At 45.9% G+C, this 20,796-nt stretch overlaps 1 protein-coding gene across 1 annotated transcript; it reads left to right on the top strand.

Moving 5' to 3' along the window:
- Positions 1-14,895: 14,895 nt before the first annotated feature.
- Positions 14,896-19,443, top strand: LOC141037641 (uncharacterized). Its single transcript, XM_073506391.1, has 6 exons — positions 14,896-16,525; positions 17,787-18,582; positions 18,821-18,922; positions 18,970-19,136; positions 19,182-19,304; positions 19,409-19,443. The coding sequence occupies exons 1-6, from the start codon at positions 14,896-14,898 to the stop codon at positions 19,441-19,443; spliced, it is 2,853 nt and encodes a 950-aa protein (XP_073362492.1).
- Positions 19,444-20,796: the final 1,353 nt, after the last annotated feature.

Genomic DNA, 20,796 nt, shown 5'->3' with positions numbered 1-20,796 from the left:
TAAAGGCCCAGTAGAAGTACAAAGCCAGCCCATAACACCAAAAACACACAAACAGTCACATAAACGAAGCAGGTTTGGTTTGTACATGTGCTGATGTCATATACGTATGCTGATGTCATCAGTCGACTGAGTCTTCGTGAAGTCCCAGTCAATGGAGACCTAGACAGACCCTACATGCAACTGAGACTTTTAATTTTGTTTTTAATTTTTTTAACATGAAGGATCTTTTTTACAATACAAATTGTTTTTTGAAGAATGATAGGAAAAACAAAGAGCGAGCAAGATGATATGGAGAGTAGGAATTATATTTTGTGTTTTTTTCCATTTTTGATATTTTACTTCTTTGTCATAAAATATATTTTTATACAACTCAAACCCATTTTAAAAAATGATGAGAAAAAAATATGCGAGAAGTACACAGAGAAGAGAGGGAACATAGATCTTAAAAAAAGAAGAGAAGGAACACAGATCTAAAAAAAGAAGAGAAGGAACATAGCACGAGCACGTGACATGCAATGCGAAAGAAGAAAAATGGGCCGATCTGCAGGCCCATGCAACGATCGCGAGTGGAGAAACAAGCAGCGATGCGTAGAGCAAAATCTAGCTTAGTTCCTCTAGGAAAAGTAACAAAACCTGGCTGAAAACAAGTGCTGCGCCATAAAAATTGTACGCTGACGTCAGCCGACCGAGACTTCGCGAAGTCTCAGTCGACTGATTCCTAGCCAAACCTTTTGGTTTTACCACTGAAAGCAACCAATCCCATTGCAGATTCCAGCTCGCATCCGAAGCTTTCTTTCCCATGCAAATTACTATTCATATCAAAAACGCTTTTATATTACGAAAACACTAACGCCCACACGGGTGGGTGTTAGCCAACTCGCCCACACGCCTCGATCGGCATCCAGCGCCTTTTGCACGAATCTTGGCATGAGAGGGCTGATTTTGTGTGCCACGTAGGACAACTAGCGTGTGTGGCATATGAGGGAGTTCGCCCGCACGCTGTTTTCCCTCCGAGGTCAGCGGTTGCGACTCGGGGCGTGCGGTGGAACATCAGTCGTGCCCGCACGCCCCGCACGACTTCTGTCCCCCATCTCCCACGACTGCCCATTTTCCCACTCTCCCGCACCCAAGTTGTCATTTGCCATGTTTTTTGCAGGTTACATGGCAACCGCCCTATTCGTGATTGTAAGCAGATGGCAACTCTCTTTTACCCCGAACATGTTATTGTTGCCACGTCTGTTTTTTTAGCGCTACATGGCAACTGTCTAGTGTTAGTAGGTGGCAACTCCTAAAGATACCACCGTAGTCCACATGCCCGTCTCCTCTCTCGCACACCAAAAGCTATCAGTTGCCATGTGTTTTTGTAGGGTACATGGCAACTGCCCTAGTGTGCTTGTAAGCAGATGGCAACTTTCTTTTACCCCGGACATGTTTTTTGCCATGTTTTGTAGTGCTACATGGCAACTGTCTAGTGTTAGTAGGTGGCAGCTCCTAAAGTTTTCAAATCATGGCAACTGTAGTAGACCAGACCATACATGGCAACAGCTGCAGTTGCCCAAAAATGGCATCCGGCACTTGACCTGAGATGGCAACTGTAGTTGTCCGATATGGCAACTGTAGTTCAGCGACATGGCAACTGCATTTCAGCGACATGGCAACTGGAGTTACACGTACATGGAAGAGGGTCCGGACCATAGCAATCGCGGGACGCGTGGTTACTGCCACACGGGGCGTGTGGCTCGCAGGCGGGGAGGGGCGACGGCAGAGACGGGTCGTGCGGGCCGCGTGGTCGCTCGCCCGGACGTGCTCATGCGGGCGATCGCGCCGCACACCGAACGTGCGAGCTGTGGCGGGATGCGCCCGGACGTGCTCATGCGCGCGGGTCTGTGTCGATGTCACACGGGGCGTGCGGCAGATACCCCCTAAATATCACACGTGTGGCAGTTATCGACATCCTTATATTATGCGACAGAGATACTAATGTTATTATAGCGTTATAGGCTAGCTCTGACTGGATCGACAGTTTGAGTGGGGTTGACCAAACGGCAAACGGCCTTTCGCACTCATGTTAGCCCCGCGTGCACATTCTTGTGTCGGCTAGCTACTTTTCGGAGTAAAATGTATGCTGATCGAGTCTATGATTGGGCAGCTTGCATAACTGTGTTATGCCATTACGAGCCGCCACTTTGCTCTGATAGGATGTACGGTTGAGCGTTGCCAGTTAACCGGTCGTGCTTCGTCAAAAGCTTCATTTCCCCTCACCGTCGCGTCGCTCTTGTGGTGTTTTTTTTTTTTTTTTTTTGCGAAGAGCTCTTGTGGTGTTCATAGACTGATTTGCCTATACTTTGAGCCTTGCGCTGCGTGGCAATCGACTATTTTAAACCCTAAAGGGTACGGAGAAACTAGTAGTGCAGCATGCATGCATACCTAATACCTGTGGAAAAGCTACCCACCTTTGCACAATGGGACAAGCAAGAAACACTTTTGAACCTTCGTGCCAATTTTTTCTTCTTCTTGTTTTGCTTTCTCGCTATTATTAAAGAGTTAAATACATTGGAGATGCCTCAACTTGTCCTGCACGATCAGTTTAGTGTTTAAAGTTGTAAAATACATCAACTGATGCTTGAACTTGTCCGGTCATGTAAATATGGTGCCTCCGTCCGTATGCAAGGAAATGGCCCGCCTGTTAGTGGCTGGGAGAGGGGAAGGTGCTGGGTGGCCGGCGCATGAGGATTTCTTTTACAAACACCCATATTTAATTTAATAAAATTATCCTACATGTGAAAGAATAATTTTAAATACACTGAACATGTGTTAAAAAGTATTGCGTTGAAATTTTAAATACAATTATTCCACATGTTACATAATAATTTTTAATACATGTTGAACTTTTTTTAAATACAAATTGTCAATTTTCTAATGCAAGACGAACATTTTTCAAAAATGTGTTATAATTTTGTAATACATGTGAAACATTTCCCAAAAATATGTTGAACAGTTTTCTAATGCACTAACACTTTCCTTAAGTATATGCCAGTTGTAATTTTTTCATAAAATCATTTTTTGAATGGTAAAAATAATGTGAAAAATAAAAATAAAGAACTTGAAAAAATAAAAATAAAACTTGAGTGATCCCGGAGAAGCGCCATATAAATAAAAATCATCTAAAGAGGTGCATAGAAACCAAAGTGGATTTTCGGAGCACGGTGGCTACTAAGCACTTTTTTAAAAACTAAAAACTGGCACTTAAAAGTTTCAAAAGGACTGCAAAAAAATCAGGCCAAAAACCATGCTAAATTGTGCATGCATTTGTCATTTTTTATCTCTCACATACAAACACAGATTTTGATGAAAATTTACACAGATAAATTACACTTCTATGTTTGCATGTACAAACAAAATCAGATTTGTGTACCTGTAAAATTCCGTTTCTTTGAACTTTTTTTAAGAAAGGACACAATGTGCCTGTGCTCCAAAATTGCTTTTTTGTAGCAAAGTACTCCCTCCGTTCCTAAATAGAGTTAGTACAAAGTTGAGTCATCTATTTTGAAACAGAGGGATTAATATATAATGTTCGGCCTCATGAATAACATTTTTTTAGGCAATCATGAATATCAAATGAGCAGAGCATGGACTAGTGGACAACTTGGGCGTGCAACGCAATCCGCTGCCATGAGGTCTCAAGATGGATCCTGCATCATCCAAATTCTATTTCTCATTTGTGGGGATTTCCTGCGTGATTAAATAACATGTGAGGTTGTTTTCTAAAAAAAATGTCACGTGCAGGCCACCTAGTGCCTTCCGCGCTCTCAGCCATTAACAGGTGGGCCACTGCCACGCTGGCACGCCATGTGGGCTGGACGTACGTCCGGATACGGATAAAGGCACCGTATTTGCACGTCCAGGTGTATTTTATAACTTTATGCACTAAACTAACCACGCAGGATAAGTTGAGGCACGTACAGTGTATTTAACTCTTTATTAAAAACATATAAATATTTTTTAATAATAAACCAAAAAAATCTTATTTAACACTACATCAACATTTTTTAAAGACAAAAACACTATTTCAAAATCACACAAATATTTATTTTAATATTTGAAAATGTATTGAATTGCATAGACATTTCTTTTAACTGCATCAAACATTTTTAGTTACATGAACATTTTTTAAATGTGTGGAACACATATTCTTGATCACATGAATTTTTTTATTGTGTTGGACACTTTTTAAATTACATGACCATTTTTAAAATACATGATAAAACTGTTTCAACAGATATACATTTTTTACAAATTCAGGATGAATATTCTTTAGACAGATGATGAATATTTTTAACAGCCGAAGAATACCTTTTAAATTCACGATGGAGATTTTTAGATACGTGATAAGCATTAGTTTTAGATACATGATGAATTTGTGTTTATAATACGTGCTGAACATTTTTTTTTTCAAAAAATGCGATGAACATTCTTTCATTTCCAGGCTGACATTTAGCATGCTATCAACATTTTTTAATTCACGAAGAAATTTTTATACATAATGAAATATTTATAATTCCCCTAAAAGGAAATGTTTATAAAATTAGTAAAATAAAATTATTTATAAAGTTAATATTTGGAACATTCAGAAATAAGCATAAAAGAGGAGAAAAGAAATGAAAAAGATCGAACCTTACAAAGGTTGAAGCAACTAGCGATGACCCTAAAAAGGAAAGGCCCACTAGGTGATCAGCCGCCATAAAATTGACGGTCGACCATGGGTAGACGTGGGCGAGCACCATCTGATACGCAATGGGGAGCACCTATGCAACGCATGTTGCATCAAACAGCCATGCGACGCATAGGGAAGCCTATCCGACTAGGCCAGCCTAGCGACTAGCACTGCAGGGTAACAATGCGACATAAAAAAGTCCGGAAGGTGCAGTGCGCCAACTCAAATCAAACACGTGACGTCGTGTCGAGGTAGGCTGCTTCCAAGCCACAAGCACATAAAATGTTCAGGATTGTAAGCAGCGCTAATCCTTTATCAACTAACGGTGGCGGCAGGTCGAACAGTTTATAAACCTTTCCGAACATTTCTTGAGAACATTTTTTCCTTAAGTATTTTTTTTAACAATTCAGAACGCCTTTTGGAAAGCGCAAACAATTTTTGGATTAGTGAACAAAATTTGAAATGACATTTGAAAAATGCGAATATTTTTTGGATTACTGACTTTTTAAAAAAATATGAATATTTTTAAAATTTGGAAAACAGGATTCTTTTCATAAAACAGGAACCTTTTTTGAATTTGTGAACAAAATTGATAAACAAGGACATTTTTTTAAAATTCCCGAACGTCTTTTAAAAGCATGAACAATATATGAAATTCCTAACATTTTATAACTAATTTTGAAGAGTTGAACATTTTTAGAAAAAATCAGCAATTTTTTAAATTTCAAACAGTTTTTAAAACAGGAAAAAATTAAATTTCTGATTTTTTTAAAGATGGAAACAAATTTTGAATATTTTAACATTTTCTGAACAAAATTTGAAAACTGCAAAAATGTGATTTTTTTTTTAAATTTCTGAAGATTTTAAGAAAAAAGAAAAACAATCAAATTGAAAAATAAAAAAGGAAGGAAAGAAAGAAGAGTAACCGAAAAAATAAAGAAGAACGAAAATGCGCCGGCCCAGTTGTGGGGCACCCTGTGTGGAGCCACAACAGTTTGTTGCATTGTGAAGCAAATAGGATTTTCCATGATTTATAGACGCACCCACTGACCCACCAGTTTGTTTCAATTTAATTAAGCCTTAGCTTGTTGTATGAAGCTGGGCTAAGAGCATCTCCAAAAGATTTCCTTCTGTCCTCATTTTCTGTATTGGGGTAGTTGGACCAAAAAACTGCTCCAGCAACTCACTTTCTTTTCAATAAATTATTGGTGATTATAACAACAACAAAAAAACTTTTCCCCGATACTGTGGGTCCCATAAGACATACATCTTCGGACCGCCAGAGAGCCGCGCGGCGGGGGGGGGGGGGGGGGGGGGGTATATATTGGCATGTTTGACCCATATGGCAGGTTTGGGTATGTGCTCTATGATTAAAGATCACAGCACCAAAAAATGCGCGGACAGTCCAGCAGTACATATACCAAACTCATGAGATATAATCCCATGGCAGACCAATGCATTCACTTAACGGCGAACTCAGCTACGTGGTTAGTAATGGTGCTGCGGGTCTGGGCCCCCGGGAACCGTCCTCTTCTCTCCGACGACCGCCCTTCGCACGTTCCACTTGGACGGCGGAACGCCAGCCGCTTTGCCGTTGGCGGCGGTGTGTTCTTCAACCGCCGGTTGCTCGATCGGGCGAGCTTCCGGCACGGCCACGAGCTGCGCGCCGATGAGCATGACCACCAGGAGCACAATGCCGACGCGAGCAGCAGCCATATTTTCTTTCTGGTACTTGCGAGCTCAAATATACGGCAGCTAGCGAGCTGATCTGCCGTGCGTGTCAGTGTGCAAGAGGAGGTCTCTACGTGTATCTGATCTGTTCATGGACAGGTGTGCTACTTATAGCTCTTTCGCAGGCGCATCGTGACAATTGAAGCTTTTCTTGGTCCTTTATGGACGCAGCACAAAAATAGTTTGTTCGTCAGTGAAACGAGCGAGAACGTCCTAGTGTCCACTACAACTACCACTAGTCACCAATGGCGCAGCAAAGTTTGCGGCCCTCTGGCGGTTTTGGACTCGCGATTCCGGTTGGCGAGCACATGTTTTTCACCCATGTTGGCCAGCTGCACTGAGCATGGGATTTGCTGGTGATGATCTGGGATAGAGACTGAAAGTTGAGGATCAGACGGTACGTGAAAAGCTTATTGGTTTACAGTAAATAAACAACCTTGGTACTGAAACAAACGTCGATACAGTTTGAGTGGGTACGCAACCGACGACGCGTCGAAAGTTGATGGATCCATGGCAGCTTATGGAGTTGGATCACTTTTACCACTGAAAGCAAGCAAGGCCTTTTCAGCCTGTGGCTCGCAGCTCGATCGGAAGCTTCCCCTTCCAATGCTAGTTTAACGTTATAGGCTAGCTCTGACTCGAACGGCAGTTTGAGTGGTTGACCAAACGGCCTTTCGCGCGTTCAATTCGGAGTAGCATGCATGTTTGCCCGGCGCGTTCTTGTGTCGCCTAGCTACTTTCTGGAGTATGCATGCATGCCCAGTGGCCATGATCGTGATTCGTGAGCGGATGACCGGCCGGCGAAAAGTCCATACTTGGACGCGGCCTGTGTAAGTGTAACTGTGTTATACTCCACAGCGTTGCCAGATAATTGGTCGTGCTTCGTCAAAAGCTTGTGTCGACGTTGAGTGCGAGCTCAACTTCAACTGTCGGGGACGAGTTTGTTGAAAGTTGCAACTCGCAGCGCATCATCTCCCGGCCGGCACCGTCGATCTTGTTGTCTTCGCGCAACTGATTGTCCTAGATATCGAATCTTGCGCTACGTGGCAATTGACTATTTTAAGCTATATAAAGGGTACGGAGAAGCTAGCGGTGTTGCATGCACGCATGCATGCATCATTAAAGAAAGGCAGATCAGTGCAGCATGCATGCATACCTTATACCTGAGGAAAAAGCTATCAACCTTTGCACAATGGGGACAAGCAAATTAGTATACTTTCGAGCCTTCATATGTGGGATCCTTGACGGTTAACACTAACTCAGTGGAGTGTGTGATATAACTTTATTCTGAGTTGAGGAGTGGACACAATGTTGACATGGTTAAACCAACAACATTCATGATCAAGACTGTCGAAATCAACTCGACATAATTAGCAAAAATAGGAAAAATTTAGATTTCAGCGCAGTTCAATCAATTTAGATCCTAAAGTCAAAAAATCGTACGATAGAGCACCGATCCTGATAACCTTGTTCGTGACTAATTCAAGAACAGTTTTGCTACTTCTCAAACTACTGAGAAATAGCTCTAGTCGCAGTAAAAGCATCCGGTCCGAACGTCAGGATACTTGCAAGTGCAAAAGAATGCTAATATCTTAATCAGACTACTATAATCAGTTATTTGGGAATTTTTTCTATGTCAATCGAGCCATACGCATTTCCATAAAAGGATGAGTCCAAAGACTTAACTGCGTACAACACAGCTAGAATTTCTGACATGCAGAGCGTATCTGGGGATAGATTGAGCCCAGTTCAGAGCAGCAGGGGCAGGGGATTTTCCCTCCAAGCGGTAGCGGCGGAGTAAATATAGGCGCTAGATAGGAGGCGGAGGATAAGTTATCCTTCTCTATTCGGTTTAGGGGATTGGCTAGGTCCCGATCATAGAAGTAAAACTTTGGTTTTACTCCTCTAACGCCAGATAGGGATCGACTAGAGTTGGCCTTATGGATCTACCATTATATAATGCTCAACTCAGTCTTCTCAGGCATCCACGCTTCGGCGTTTATAATCCAAGTATGTGTTTTCTTGACGATTTGCGCTTCGTGGCAAGTGACTATTCTGAGTGGTAAAGAGTATGAAGAGAATACTAGCGTTGTATGCTGAAAAAGCTACCCGCATTTACATAATGGGGACAAACAGACCACTTCCGAGTCTCCATGAGGGTTCCTTGCCAGTTACCACTAGCCCACTACGACCTATAGTCATGAATAGCAGATCCAGCCCAATGGGTCAGGGTGGGCCAATAGTAGAATTGTTTATGAAAAAATATTTTAATTTTTCCTATGATATAAAGCTATTGGAAAAATCCCTGGGTGAGCTGCGGCCCACCATATCCACTCTATAGCTCCGCCACTGGTCATGATACAAGTTTAGCACAAGTTGAAGGGTCGACACCATGTTCACATGATTCTAAAAAATCATATCCAAGACTAGCTAAACAATGGTTTTGTTATTTTTCATGTTGATGAGAAATAATTTCGCGTCGGCGCTAAGAATTGTTCAATACTGATATTATGATTTGTGCATGCCCCAAAGAATATGGGTATCTTGATCAAATATCTATCATCTGTTATAAAAATAATCTTTTAAGAAGTTGACCGAGTCATGGTCACTGCATTAAACTGTAAGCAACCGAGATTTAGTACCATGCAACATAACTAGAATTTCTCATATGCAGTAGCTACTATTGAGCGTCTATGGAGGAGCTAGGATTTGTTCAGACCTAGAGAACATGGGCTAGAAAATGCTGGGGGAGATGATGATGAGAGAGTGGTCAAGCACCTAGAGTTCCAAACCCTTAGTACGAAAGATAAAATTTATCTAGGGGTGGAAAGTGGTAGCGGATAATCCGAAATATCCGGTATTCGTATTCGAGAAAATGCCTATTCATATCCGAAACATCCGCATCCGAAACAAAATGGAAATGAAAATTATCCGTATCCAAATTTGTTAAACAAATAAAAAATAAAATATGGTTGGAGATTTTGACACAAATATGGATATGGAAGTGAATATATCCGTATCCGAATAAGATTATGGGAGGTAATTTTCAAAATTCTAGACCCAATATTCCAATTATCCAACATAAAAGCCAAATAAGTAGTCAAATTTTTCTCTTTATATGATTAAACTTATAAATTATTATGCATTACAATAGTATTTATTCATAAACCTATTTATCATTGAATTATTGTATGTCACAAGTTGATTATTTCAGGTCACATAGCTATCGACTAATTTACTTAAGCAATATGTTGATATTATTCCGAATCAAGAAAATATCCGATACGTATCCGTATTCGAATAATATCCGAGCCGCATCCGTATCTGATAACATCCGTATTCGGATTCGTATTCATTTTGAAAATATGAAAATGGAAGTGGTAAGAGCACTATCCGATCCGCATCCGATCCGTTTCCACCCCTAAATTTATCTCTATGGGTCAAGCCGCTAGGGAGCACATCTGGTGCACCGGACCCTGTTGCACATTCAAAAATGTTGTCACAAAAATTCAATTCATAACTTGAAACATTGCTCGAGATACAAAAAAGACAAATTTTACATCAGTGTGCTAATGGGCCAAAACTGAAGCCCAACTTGTGTTATGTACTATTCAGTGTCAAATTTTTTATTTTTGTATCTCGAGCAAGGTTTTCAATTTTTGTGACAACATACATTGATGTTGTGAAAAAAAATGTATCCAAAGTGCATTATTCTTTTATAGTGGTACGTATATATCTTGTTGGTGTCTCAGCTATATTCTGAACAATTTGGAGACTTAGAAATATTGTTGTCTTTTCTAAAAATAAGATTAATGGCCCTTGTGTGCCTGTTAATACGATTGTTAGATGGTTAACCGATTGGACTATATTGCAGAGAAAGCATGAAGATCGAGAAATGATGGGGTGTGAAGATGTTTGAGTTGATTGCTAACGAGATCTTCAAAGTGGCTCATAGCTGGCCGGTGGGCGTTGGGAGGATCCTGGCGTAAAGGTGATTTGTTTTAGCTACGCTCTGTCTATTACAGCATCATGGCGAAAGTCATTCTTTTGCTTTATCACTGTACTCCCTCTGTAAACAAATATAAAACCGTTTAGAGCACTAGAGGGAGTATATCCTACCTAAAAAGACATTTGGCTATGTTTAGCCGTCATTGTTTAAATTTGTATCTCTTGCATGTGACATGGCGTTCTCCTCCCGCATTTCAGGATCCGGCCTGTGGATGCCGAAACTTTGTAATGGTTCAGGTTCGATCGGGTTTTAGCTGCCTGTGGTGTCCCTTATACTCTCTCTCCGTCCTATACTGTAGAACCTTTTTTTGCAGGACAGAGGGAGTAGTTGTTATCATATGTACTGTTGTAGTAGTTGCTTGAAAGAAGACACCAGAGTACACTGATCGGTCATGGCGGGACTGGCATCGTCACTCTTTGACCTCTGTTCTGGCTACACCGATGAACCTTTGATTCTCATATACTCCATAGGTGCTTTCTGTTATGCTAAAGATGTAATTTTAGGAGTAGTCCCCTAAGAAAACTACTCCTACATATGATGCTCTTGTACGGAACACAAATGGCATTATACTACGTGCCGACATCGTCACTTATTGATGAGCACGGACGGCCGCAGGCATCCCGTCAAATTGTGTCAAGCGTACTATTTTTGGAAAGTGGGAGGCATTCTATTTCTGTGAGATCTAAGATTTGCTGCGCTCCCTTGACTCTTCGACGCTCCTGTTTGAGGAAAGAAAGGGTTGCGTCACTGGGCCGTCGTACAGAAGTCTGGCTCGGTAAAGGCGACGGGCGATGCTGGGAACACCAACTGGATGCGACGCGTTCCCAGTGTCGTGAGGCGATGCTCGTACGACGTGGCCAATGGCAGCGTGGGAGATATGGAATCTAGCCTAGCATCAGAGCGCCACAGCGGAAAGGAGGAACTGCGGTAGTGCAACTGAGCCGTCAGCCATGGCCCAAGCCTAGTATCCTTGCCGCACACACCCAGGCCCACGCCCACGCGCTGGCCTTGCCCGCCAAGGGACCAATCTGTTGTAGACTGAGGGCGAGGGAGAAGAAAGAAATACATAGAGCTGCGGGTGGGGAGAGATTAAGTATGGAGATGCAGTATTGCAGTATGTGATGGAGTCTATTCCACGATGCATTAGCTAGTAGCTCTTTTTATTATGGCGACTTTGATCGACAACTTCATTTTAGCATAGTCGACATCCCGTCCTCAATCGCCATATAATTTATGAAGCGCGCTTCAACCAGAGTTCGCGGGCCTTCACATCTAGCGCCCGGAGATATTTGGAGTGCACTATATCTGGGAAATGATTTGGCGCGAACGACATTTTCCTCTCCCGCTATTCTTCTCGCCCATGCCACCGCCTCCCCTTCCTCGTTGTAGCACCGCCTTTGGCGGCTTCTGGCCTTACCCCATCCCCACCGATGACATCATGGACACTTCCTCTATTGATGTGTCTGAAATCCATCGGATGGAGTCAAATCCATCGACTTCAATGGTCGATACGCCTTACGCGGCTCCTGCACCTTCGACGCCTGACCTCCACCCTGCCGGCGAAGACTCCACGACATAGCTTCCTTTGTCGTCGCGTGGACGCAACGGCCTCCCCCCATCGGTGTCAGGACGGTCCTTAGCACAGGGACCAAAGAAGAAGAAGGGGGAACGGCACCACCCCTTGACTTTGCCTTTCCTCTCTTCCTCCTAGCGGCGGTCGAACCAAGGGCGGCTTCTTAGTCTTACGCCGAATCAGCAACGGGGATGAGGTAAAAAAAAGGAGTAGAATGAGATGAAGATGTGTAAGATCCAACTTAAGAAGGATCGGGTGAAAGATGCACGCATAGCCGAGTAGAATCGGTCCATCATGTTGGATTAGAGGAAAATGGTGGATCCAGTGGCAAAAGATTTTTAGATGCAGGCACGGGATCTGATCATATGTTTCCGGATCGAGGGAGGAAGGGACAATGCTTTTGTCAAAGGATGAGGCCACAAAGCACATGCCGAAGGAGAAGGGCACAATGCAAATGGCGGAGGAGGAGGGGACAGTGCACACACTGGCAACAGGTGATTTGTACATATCACCAGTTAAATGATTTTGCTCGTGCAACTTGTCAAAATGTTTACTTGATACGCTAAACATTTAATTTGAGGAAAATTAATGTGTTTGAATGGGCAAACAAAAAATTATGAAGGCTCAGATATGATGACTCCGAATTTGTGCATCGCCTGCTCAACCTCTATATTCATACGAAGTGCGCTCTATATGACCAATGACAATCACAAATATGAGAGGCCTATGCAAATGACACTATGCACACGGTTTTGCTCGACATTCAAATCAGGGCGTCCTTACATGGCAACAGACGACGTTACACATCTAAATGGGCTTCGTGCAATAGTCGTACGCAACTATTCATCGCTTGCACAACACCTCCGCAAATATAAATATAACGACCCTGCTCAAGTTGCTCTTAACAGTTGGTACTTGGTGTGAATAGGCAATTTTTCGACTAATTTAATCCATAGATAAATCACTAGCATGGCATTGACTGAATTAACGACATACTGATTCTGATCTAAACATGCATGTACTATATAAACAGTAGACACATCTACACATACTACTAGTACTGCTAATACGAAAATAAACAGGAGCAGATGTTATACCCTCCAGTAGGCCAGGCAGAAGCCGCGGCGGCAGTGGCAGCAGCAGCGTCCTCAGCGGCCTTCTTGTCGGCTTCAAGTTTCTCGACGGCGACACGTTCAGCGTCGGTGGACATGGTGATGACGAGGGCGACGCCGACGTAGAGGAAGTAGACGAACAGCAAGCAGTCGCGTAGTCGCTTCCCAAAAACCTATTCGCTCCCGTACAGGATCCGGAGAGGCGGGGTTTCGGAGACCTGCTCTCCCTCGACCGTGTACGCGGCGGATGGGATGGAGTCACCGACTGCCGTAGCATCAGCAAAGGAACGACGGTGGGCGGTTCGCGTGGAGCAGATGTGATCTGTCCATGGTGGCTAGGGTTAGGAGACACCTCGCACTTCTGTAGGCAACCACGTGGAGAGACGTGGGCTCGACCCACGTCCGAGTCCGTGACAGCCCACGATCCGACGTCTCAGATCGTGGCCCCGACTGTCAGAAACTCTACTTTACTGACTGGCAAAAATAAGCGCATAGGTGTGAGCTTGGCTCATTCCCGCAACCCGCGGCACGGTGCGGCGGAGTAGGCGAGGGCCTTTTCTATTCTCAAGCTCCAATAGCATGTAGAAGAAAAACACTTATAAAGAGGTCCAACTCTTTTTCAACTTCTGTTATGAGACTAAACTTTTCACTACGGCTAATGCCAATTAAACTCATATGGGCCCTTAAAGTTTTTCAGAAATTGCTAGATGGGTCTGAAGCTCATCCCAAATTTCAGCCGGTAGCATGAATGGAACATTGATGTGAGAGCATGGCATGCAGTGTTGTGGGGTCTAGTTAGACGTTTGTCTGGCTCTCACGTGAGCCGGCAACTAAGTTGGCACGCGGCAATTACACGACAGCACCGATGGGATCTTCTTCTCCTCCTTTTGGCTGCCTTCGTCTGGAAACTAGCACGGGCTGTAGACGCTTTACAGGGACATTTGTCGACCGCAGGCGGCGTCCGCGTCGCCCGTCGAGCACGTGACGGCACCTTCTTGTGTCACAACGGTGGTCCGGTTGCACTTACACATGTGTACACGTAGCGGCTAGTGACGATGCGTGGCACATGGCAGTTGATGCCCACGGAAAGCGGAGACCGACCATCGAGCTCAGCTGCGCCGACCATGCAAATTCTGATCGAAACAGCCGCAACATGGCAGCTCCCGCATGGGCTCGCACGGGCTGTAGACAGTAACTTGAACGATCGTCCTCGACTCGTCGGGCATTCCCTTTCAGGCCTTTTGATACGTACGTAGCTTCTTCTTCATTGGCACCGAGATCAGTCACACGAACTTTGGTGCCCACGGACTGGCTGCCTAACTGGTATACGGTATATATAGCATATGGTGCAATGAAAAATCACTTTGGAGCATGGGCACTATGAGCCTGTTTTTTTCTCTCAAGTTTGAAAAAAGAGTCTAAATTTTGTGTACCGGTATATATAGAATAGTATTTGTTAGACTAAGTATATATTAGATATACGTGTTGTAACATAACTGGTATTTGTACGGTTCCCTCTTATAAATATATGACAGCCGTACCCACCAAGGGTATCGAGCATTGTTCCAAAACCTAGTTTCTCTAACATGGTATCAGACGACGCGTTCGATCCGCGCCGTGCTTCCGCCTCTTCTACCGCCGCCGTGCCGCCCCCGTCAACCCTGGCGACGGAATCACCTTTCATGGCCTCCACGCACTCGCCTGGGCCCGTCCGGCTGCATCGGGCTCGCGTCCACCAGCGCCCCGATCGCCCGCGATGCATCCATCGCTCGCCCATGATGCATCTCTGGCGCCGAACTCCTACGGCGCCTCTGCACAGCTGCCCCGTGATGGATTGATCTCCTGTGTGCAGCCCCGTGATGGATTGATCTCCTGTGTGCAGCCCCGTGATGGATTGATCTCCCGTGATGTGTCTCTGCCGCAGCACTTCTACAACACCTCTGCGTCGCTGCCCTACGGCGGGACTCCGTCTCGTGATATGCCGCCGGCTTCAGGCTCCCATGGTGCCCCCATCCAGGTGCCCTACGGGGGGCCGTATCTCGCGCCATACGTCGCGCCGTCGCCGGCGCAGTATGCTCCGTCCTCCGCGGTGCCCTACGAGGCGTCGTATGGCGCGCCCTACGCCGCTCCTGCGCCGTACGTCCCGCCGCCCCTGCAACCCTACGTGCCGCACGTCGCGTCGCTGCAGCCCTACGGCGTATCTCCTACGGCGCCCTACAGTCATCACCAACACTACCGTCCGTCTCCGTTGGCCGATGCGCTGATTCCGTACAGTGCTCCTCCGACGTACGACTCGCAGCTCTCCGCATCGGCGGCTGAACCAGGACCTTTCCACTTCGCTCACCTGGTGACGGTGAAGCTCTCTGCTGACAACTACCTCCTGTGGCGCGCTCAGGTGTTGCCGCTGATGCGTAGTCACTACCTTGAGGGGTATGTCGATGGTACGCTGCCGTGTCCCCCGGCCATGGTTCCGGTGCCCTCGGCCGCTGGTGGCTCCGTCATGGTGTCCAACCCTGCTCATCGTCGGTGGATCGCTCAGGATCAAGCTATTCTGGGTGCCATTCAGTCCTCGCTCACACCCTCCGTGGCCGACATGGTGGTCTTTGCCGCGACGTCGAGGGATGCATGGGCCACGCTCGACTCCAGCTTTTCCTCGCAGTCACTGGCCCGTTCCTCTGCCATTCGTAACCAGCTGGGTGAGGTCAAGAAAAATGACCTCTCCGTCACGGCCTTCTTCAACAAGGTCAAAAGTTTGGCTGATACACTGTCGTCTATTGGGAAGCCTCTTCGTGATGAGGAGTTTACTTCGTTCATGCTCAATGGGCTTGATGAGGACTATGATTCTCTCGTTGAAAACATTAATGGACGTGACACACCGATGCCGCCTCGCGATCTCTATGCACGCCTTCTCAACACCGAACAGAGGCTCGCTGCTCGCCGCTCCGTTGGCGTCTACACGGAGGGCCCTTCTGCGAACGCTGCTCTCCGCGGGGGCGCCCGCGGTGCCAAGCAGAAGGCGCCGCCGACCTCAGGCAACCAGCCCCGTCCGCCCGCTCCACCTCCGACGGCTGGCCGCAAGCGGCTCCACTGCGAGGCATGTGGTGGTGGGGTTGAGTGTCAACTCTGCGGCATCGAGGGGCACTTGGCGTCTCGCTGCCATCGTCGCTTTAAACGAGATTTTCTTGGCATTGGGAACAATGGGAAGGGCAATGAGAAGCAAGCTGCTCTCGCTACACCGGATCCCGGGTTCACTCCTTCATACTCGGTGGATCCTGCCTGGTACATGGATACGGGCGCTACGGACCATTTGACGAGTCAGCTTGACAAGCTGGCCACTCGCCAGCCCTACACCGGTCACGATCAGGTCCGCACGGCCAATGGATCAGGTATGCCCATCTCACATGTTGGTCAGGCATCTCTTCTTTCACGTACCACTAAAACCTTGCATCTGCTTGATGTCCTTCGTGTTCCCTCAGTCACACGTAGTTTACTCTCGGTTCCTAAATTAACTCGTGACAACAATGTGTTTGTTGAGTTTCACCCTTTCCATTTTTTTGTTAAGGACCGGGACACGAGGGACGTTCTTCTTAGTGGTCGAGCTCGCGACGGCTTATACGCACTTGATGTGCCACGAGTCTCTCAAGTTTTCAGTGGTGTTCGGGTGTCGTCGTCGCAGTGGCACTCTCGCCTTGGCCACCCCGCTACTCCCATTGTGCGCCATGTGCTTCATCGCCATCATCTTCCTGTTGAGTCGAGTAATAAGGAGTTTCTAGTGTGTGATGCTTGTCAACAAGGCAAGAGTCATCAGTTGCCTTTGTCTGTATCAAGTCGTGTTGTCACGGCTCCTCTTCAACTTGTGTTTTTAGACGTGTGGGGCTATGCCCAAACTTCTGTTAGTGGTCACAACTATTATGTCAGTTTCATCGATGCTTTCAGTCGCTTTACTTGGATTTATCTTATTAAGCGCAAATCTGATGTGTTTCATGTCTTTATGCAATTTCAAGCACATGTTGAACGATTGCTTAAGCACAAAATTATCCATGTTCAGTCAGACCGGGGGGGTGAGTATCTAATCTTAACACCTTCTTTCAGAAGCTTGGCATCTCACACCATGTGTCTTGTCCTCATACACATCAGCAGAACGGTGCAGCTGAGCGCAAACACCGTCACATAGTTGAAACTGGCCTGACACTTCTTGCACATGCCTCTGTCCCGTTTCGGTTCTGGAGCGATGCTTTTGTTACTGCCTGTTTTTTGATAAACAGGATTCCCACACGACGCCTTCACATGAAGTCTCCACTCGAAGTGTTGCTTAATGAAACTCCAGATTACTCCCTCCTCAAAGTGTTCGGCTGTGCGTGTTGGCCGCATCTTCGTCCGTCCAATAAGCATAAACTTGAGTATCGATCTAAACAATGTGTGTTTCTTGGGTACAGTCCTCTCCACAAAGGTTACAAGTGTCTTCACATCCCGTCAAATCGTGTTTACATTTCTCGTGATGTTGTGTTCGATGAGACTGTCTTCCCGTTTTCCACGCTCACATCACCCACCGATACTCCCATCACTGAGTTGCACTCTTTCCAGTTTTGCCTGATCAATTTGTGGATGCTGCATATTCTCCTCTGTTGTTGCCTAACCATGGTGCAGGGACTGGACGAGGCGCTCGACTTGAGCTTCTGGATGATGATATGGCCACAACTGCGCCAGTTGCTACTACGCCGGATGAGGCGCTCGACGAGGCTGCCCCCGCCACTACCCCGTTTGACCCCGACGTCGATCACGCGTGCATGCCCCATGCACGAGGATCCGACGGGGTGACCAAGTCGCCGGGGCCAGCGGCCTCGCTGTCGCCTGGGCCGGCCGAACCTGCGGAGCTGTCGGCCGGGCCGGCTGGACCCGCGGCGCTCTCCCTTGAGCTGGAGGCCTCGCAGGTCACCGAGTCTTCGTCGCCTGGTCCGTCGACGCCGATCACGCCCGGTCTGTCTTCGCCGACCCTGACCATGCCACCGGATGCGCCTGTTGACTCGCCCGCCGGTGCGTCCTCCTCGCCGCTGATGGATAGTGGCTCCTCTGGTATGGCAGCTCCAGCGCCACCTCCTCCTGTCGTCCTGCGTCCCCATACTCGCAGCAAAAGTGGCATCTTCCAACCGAAGAAGCGCACTGACGGCACTGTCGCGTGGCTTGCGGCCTGTGTGGCACATGCTGAGGCTGACCCTACGACTGAACCACGACATTTTCGAGCGGCGCTTGGCATCCCGCATTGGCGTGCTGCGATGGAGCAGGAGATTCATGCCCTTCAAAGAAACAACACTTGGCGTCTTGTTCCACCTCCATCTGGTGTTAATATCATTGACTCTAAATGGGTATTCAAGGTGAAGAAACATGCTGATGGCTCCATTGAGAGGTACAAGGCACGCCTGGTTGCCAAGGGGTTCAAACAACGGTATGGCATTGATTATGAAGACACATTCAGTCCTGTTATTAAACCAACTACTATTCTTGTTCTTCTCTCTTTGGCTGTTACTCGCGGATGGTCGCTTCGACGGCTTGATGTTCAGAATGCCTTTCTCCATGGAGTTCTGGAAGAAGAGGTTTATATGCGTCAGCCGCCAGGTTTTGTTGACCCTGCTCAGCCACATCATTTATGTCGCCTTGTTAAAGCTCTCTACGGTTTGAAGCAGGCCCCGCGTGCGTGGCATGCCCGTCTTGGCGCTCCTCTTCGTGCGCATGGGTTTGTTCCTTCTACAGCAGACACGTCTCTGTTTATTCTACAGCGACCTGAGGTGACTATGTACATTCTGGTATATGTTGATGACATCATCCTTGTCAGTTCGTCTGCTTCTGCTACAGATCGGCTTGTGTCCTCTCTTGGTGCTGAGTTTGCTGTTAAGGATCTTGGGAGACTGCATTATTTTCTGGGCCTAGAGGTTCTTCATTCTGATGGTGGCTTGACTCTTACTCAGAAGAAGTACTCTCAGGATCTCCTGCGTCATGCCGGTATGTTGCAGTGCAAGTCTGCTACGACTCCCATGTCTGCTACAGACAAACTGACAGCTCTTGCTGGTGACTTGCTTGCTCCTGAGGATGCCACAGAGTACCGCAACATTGTGGGTGGACTGCAGTACTTACTCATTACTCGACCAGACATATCATTTGCAGTTAACCGTGTGTGCCAGTATCTTCATGCACCACGTGATTCTCACTGGTCAGCTGTTAAGCGCATCTTGCGCTATGTTCGTCACACTGGTTCATATGGTCTCCATCTTCAGCCTGCGCGTTCTGGACTGATCTCAGCATTTTCTGATGCCGACTGGGCTGGTTGTCCTGATGATCGGCGATCCACGGGGGGACATGCTGTGTTCTTTGGGCCTAACTTGATCGCCTGGCAAGCTCGCAAGCAAGCTACGGTGTCTCGGAGTAGTACCGAAGCTGAGTACAAAGTTGTTGCTAATGCCACAGCTGAGATCATGTGGGTGCAGTCATTGCTTCGAGAGTTGAAGGTCTCCCCAACTCAGCCGCCTGTTCTTTGGTGTGATAACATCGGTGCAACATACCTTTCATCCAATCCAGTATTTCATACCCGAACGAAGCACATCGAATTTGACTATCATTTTGTGAGGGAACGTGTTGCTCAGAAGCTCCTTCAGATTAAGTTTGTTTCTTCGAAGGATCAGCTTGCTGATATTTTCACTAAACCCTTGCCCTTGCCTTCTTTTGAAGGATGTCGTCGCAATCTTAACCTTCTGAGTGTTTCAGGACATAGTTAAGATTGAGGGAGGGTGTTAGACTAAGTATATATTAGATATACGTGTTGTAACATAACTGGTATTTGTACGGTTCCCTCTTATAAATATATGACAGCCGTACCCACCAAGGGTATCGAGCATTGTTCCAAACCCTAGTTTCTCTAACAGTATTATAGCTGTGTGAAATTTCATCAATATATGCGCTTGCACGTGAAAGATACAGAAAAGACGGTAATTCTTGTCTGAGACTGGGCTCATCTACACCTATGAACAGTAAACCTTAAAATTTTGAAAAATTATACTTTTTTTGGCATTGAAGATGCCCAGGTGCACAAGGAGGGTTCAAAGTTTTGCAGTGTTTGGACATTCGAGGACCCGTAGGCAAAAAAACCGGGTCCAAATAGTGTTATTTTTTCCAAAGTTTCTTTTACGACCAATTTTTGTCTTTTTTACCACGACCTTCTTGGATGACCAACCATAAAATTTTGCACATCCGAACATCTTGAATGTCAAAAAAGAAATCACATTTTTTATCATTTTATTTGAATGTAGTGTTCACGCCTAGGTGCAGATGCAGATGCACCTGGGCAACGAATCGTTGCACTACAAGAAAGATAACTACTTGCAAAAATTGGGTTTGTTTTTCTTGCTGATTTTTGGAGCGTGTATCATAAGGTATTTTGGAACAAAAATCAACATTTACTTAGAGCACATGCATATGTATTTGTGTCAAAAATATTAACTGTTTTTGAGCCTTTTGCGCATTGTTTTGAGCTATTTCATAAAACATGCTCCTATGCCCCGTGCATCAAAAATCCGCTTTAATGGTGCAACCGTTATTCGGTTTATTTCGGCAATATATTGGTATTGATATACCAATACAATCTTTGATGTAATTTTATTTTTGATGA

The sequence above is a fragment of the Aegilops tauschii genome, chromosome 1 (assembly GCF_002575655.3).
Source record: "Aegilops tauschii subsp. strangulata cultivar AL8/78 chromosome 1, Aet v6.0, whole genome shotgun sequence".
NCBI classification, from domain to species: domain Eukaryota; kingdom Viridiplantae; phylum Streptophyta; class Magnoliopsida; order Poales; family Poaceae; genus Aegilops; species Aegilops tauschii.
The sequence above is the reverse complement of the archived record's forward strand: the minus strand, read 5'-3'. Positions and strand labels throughout refer to the sequence as shown.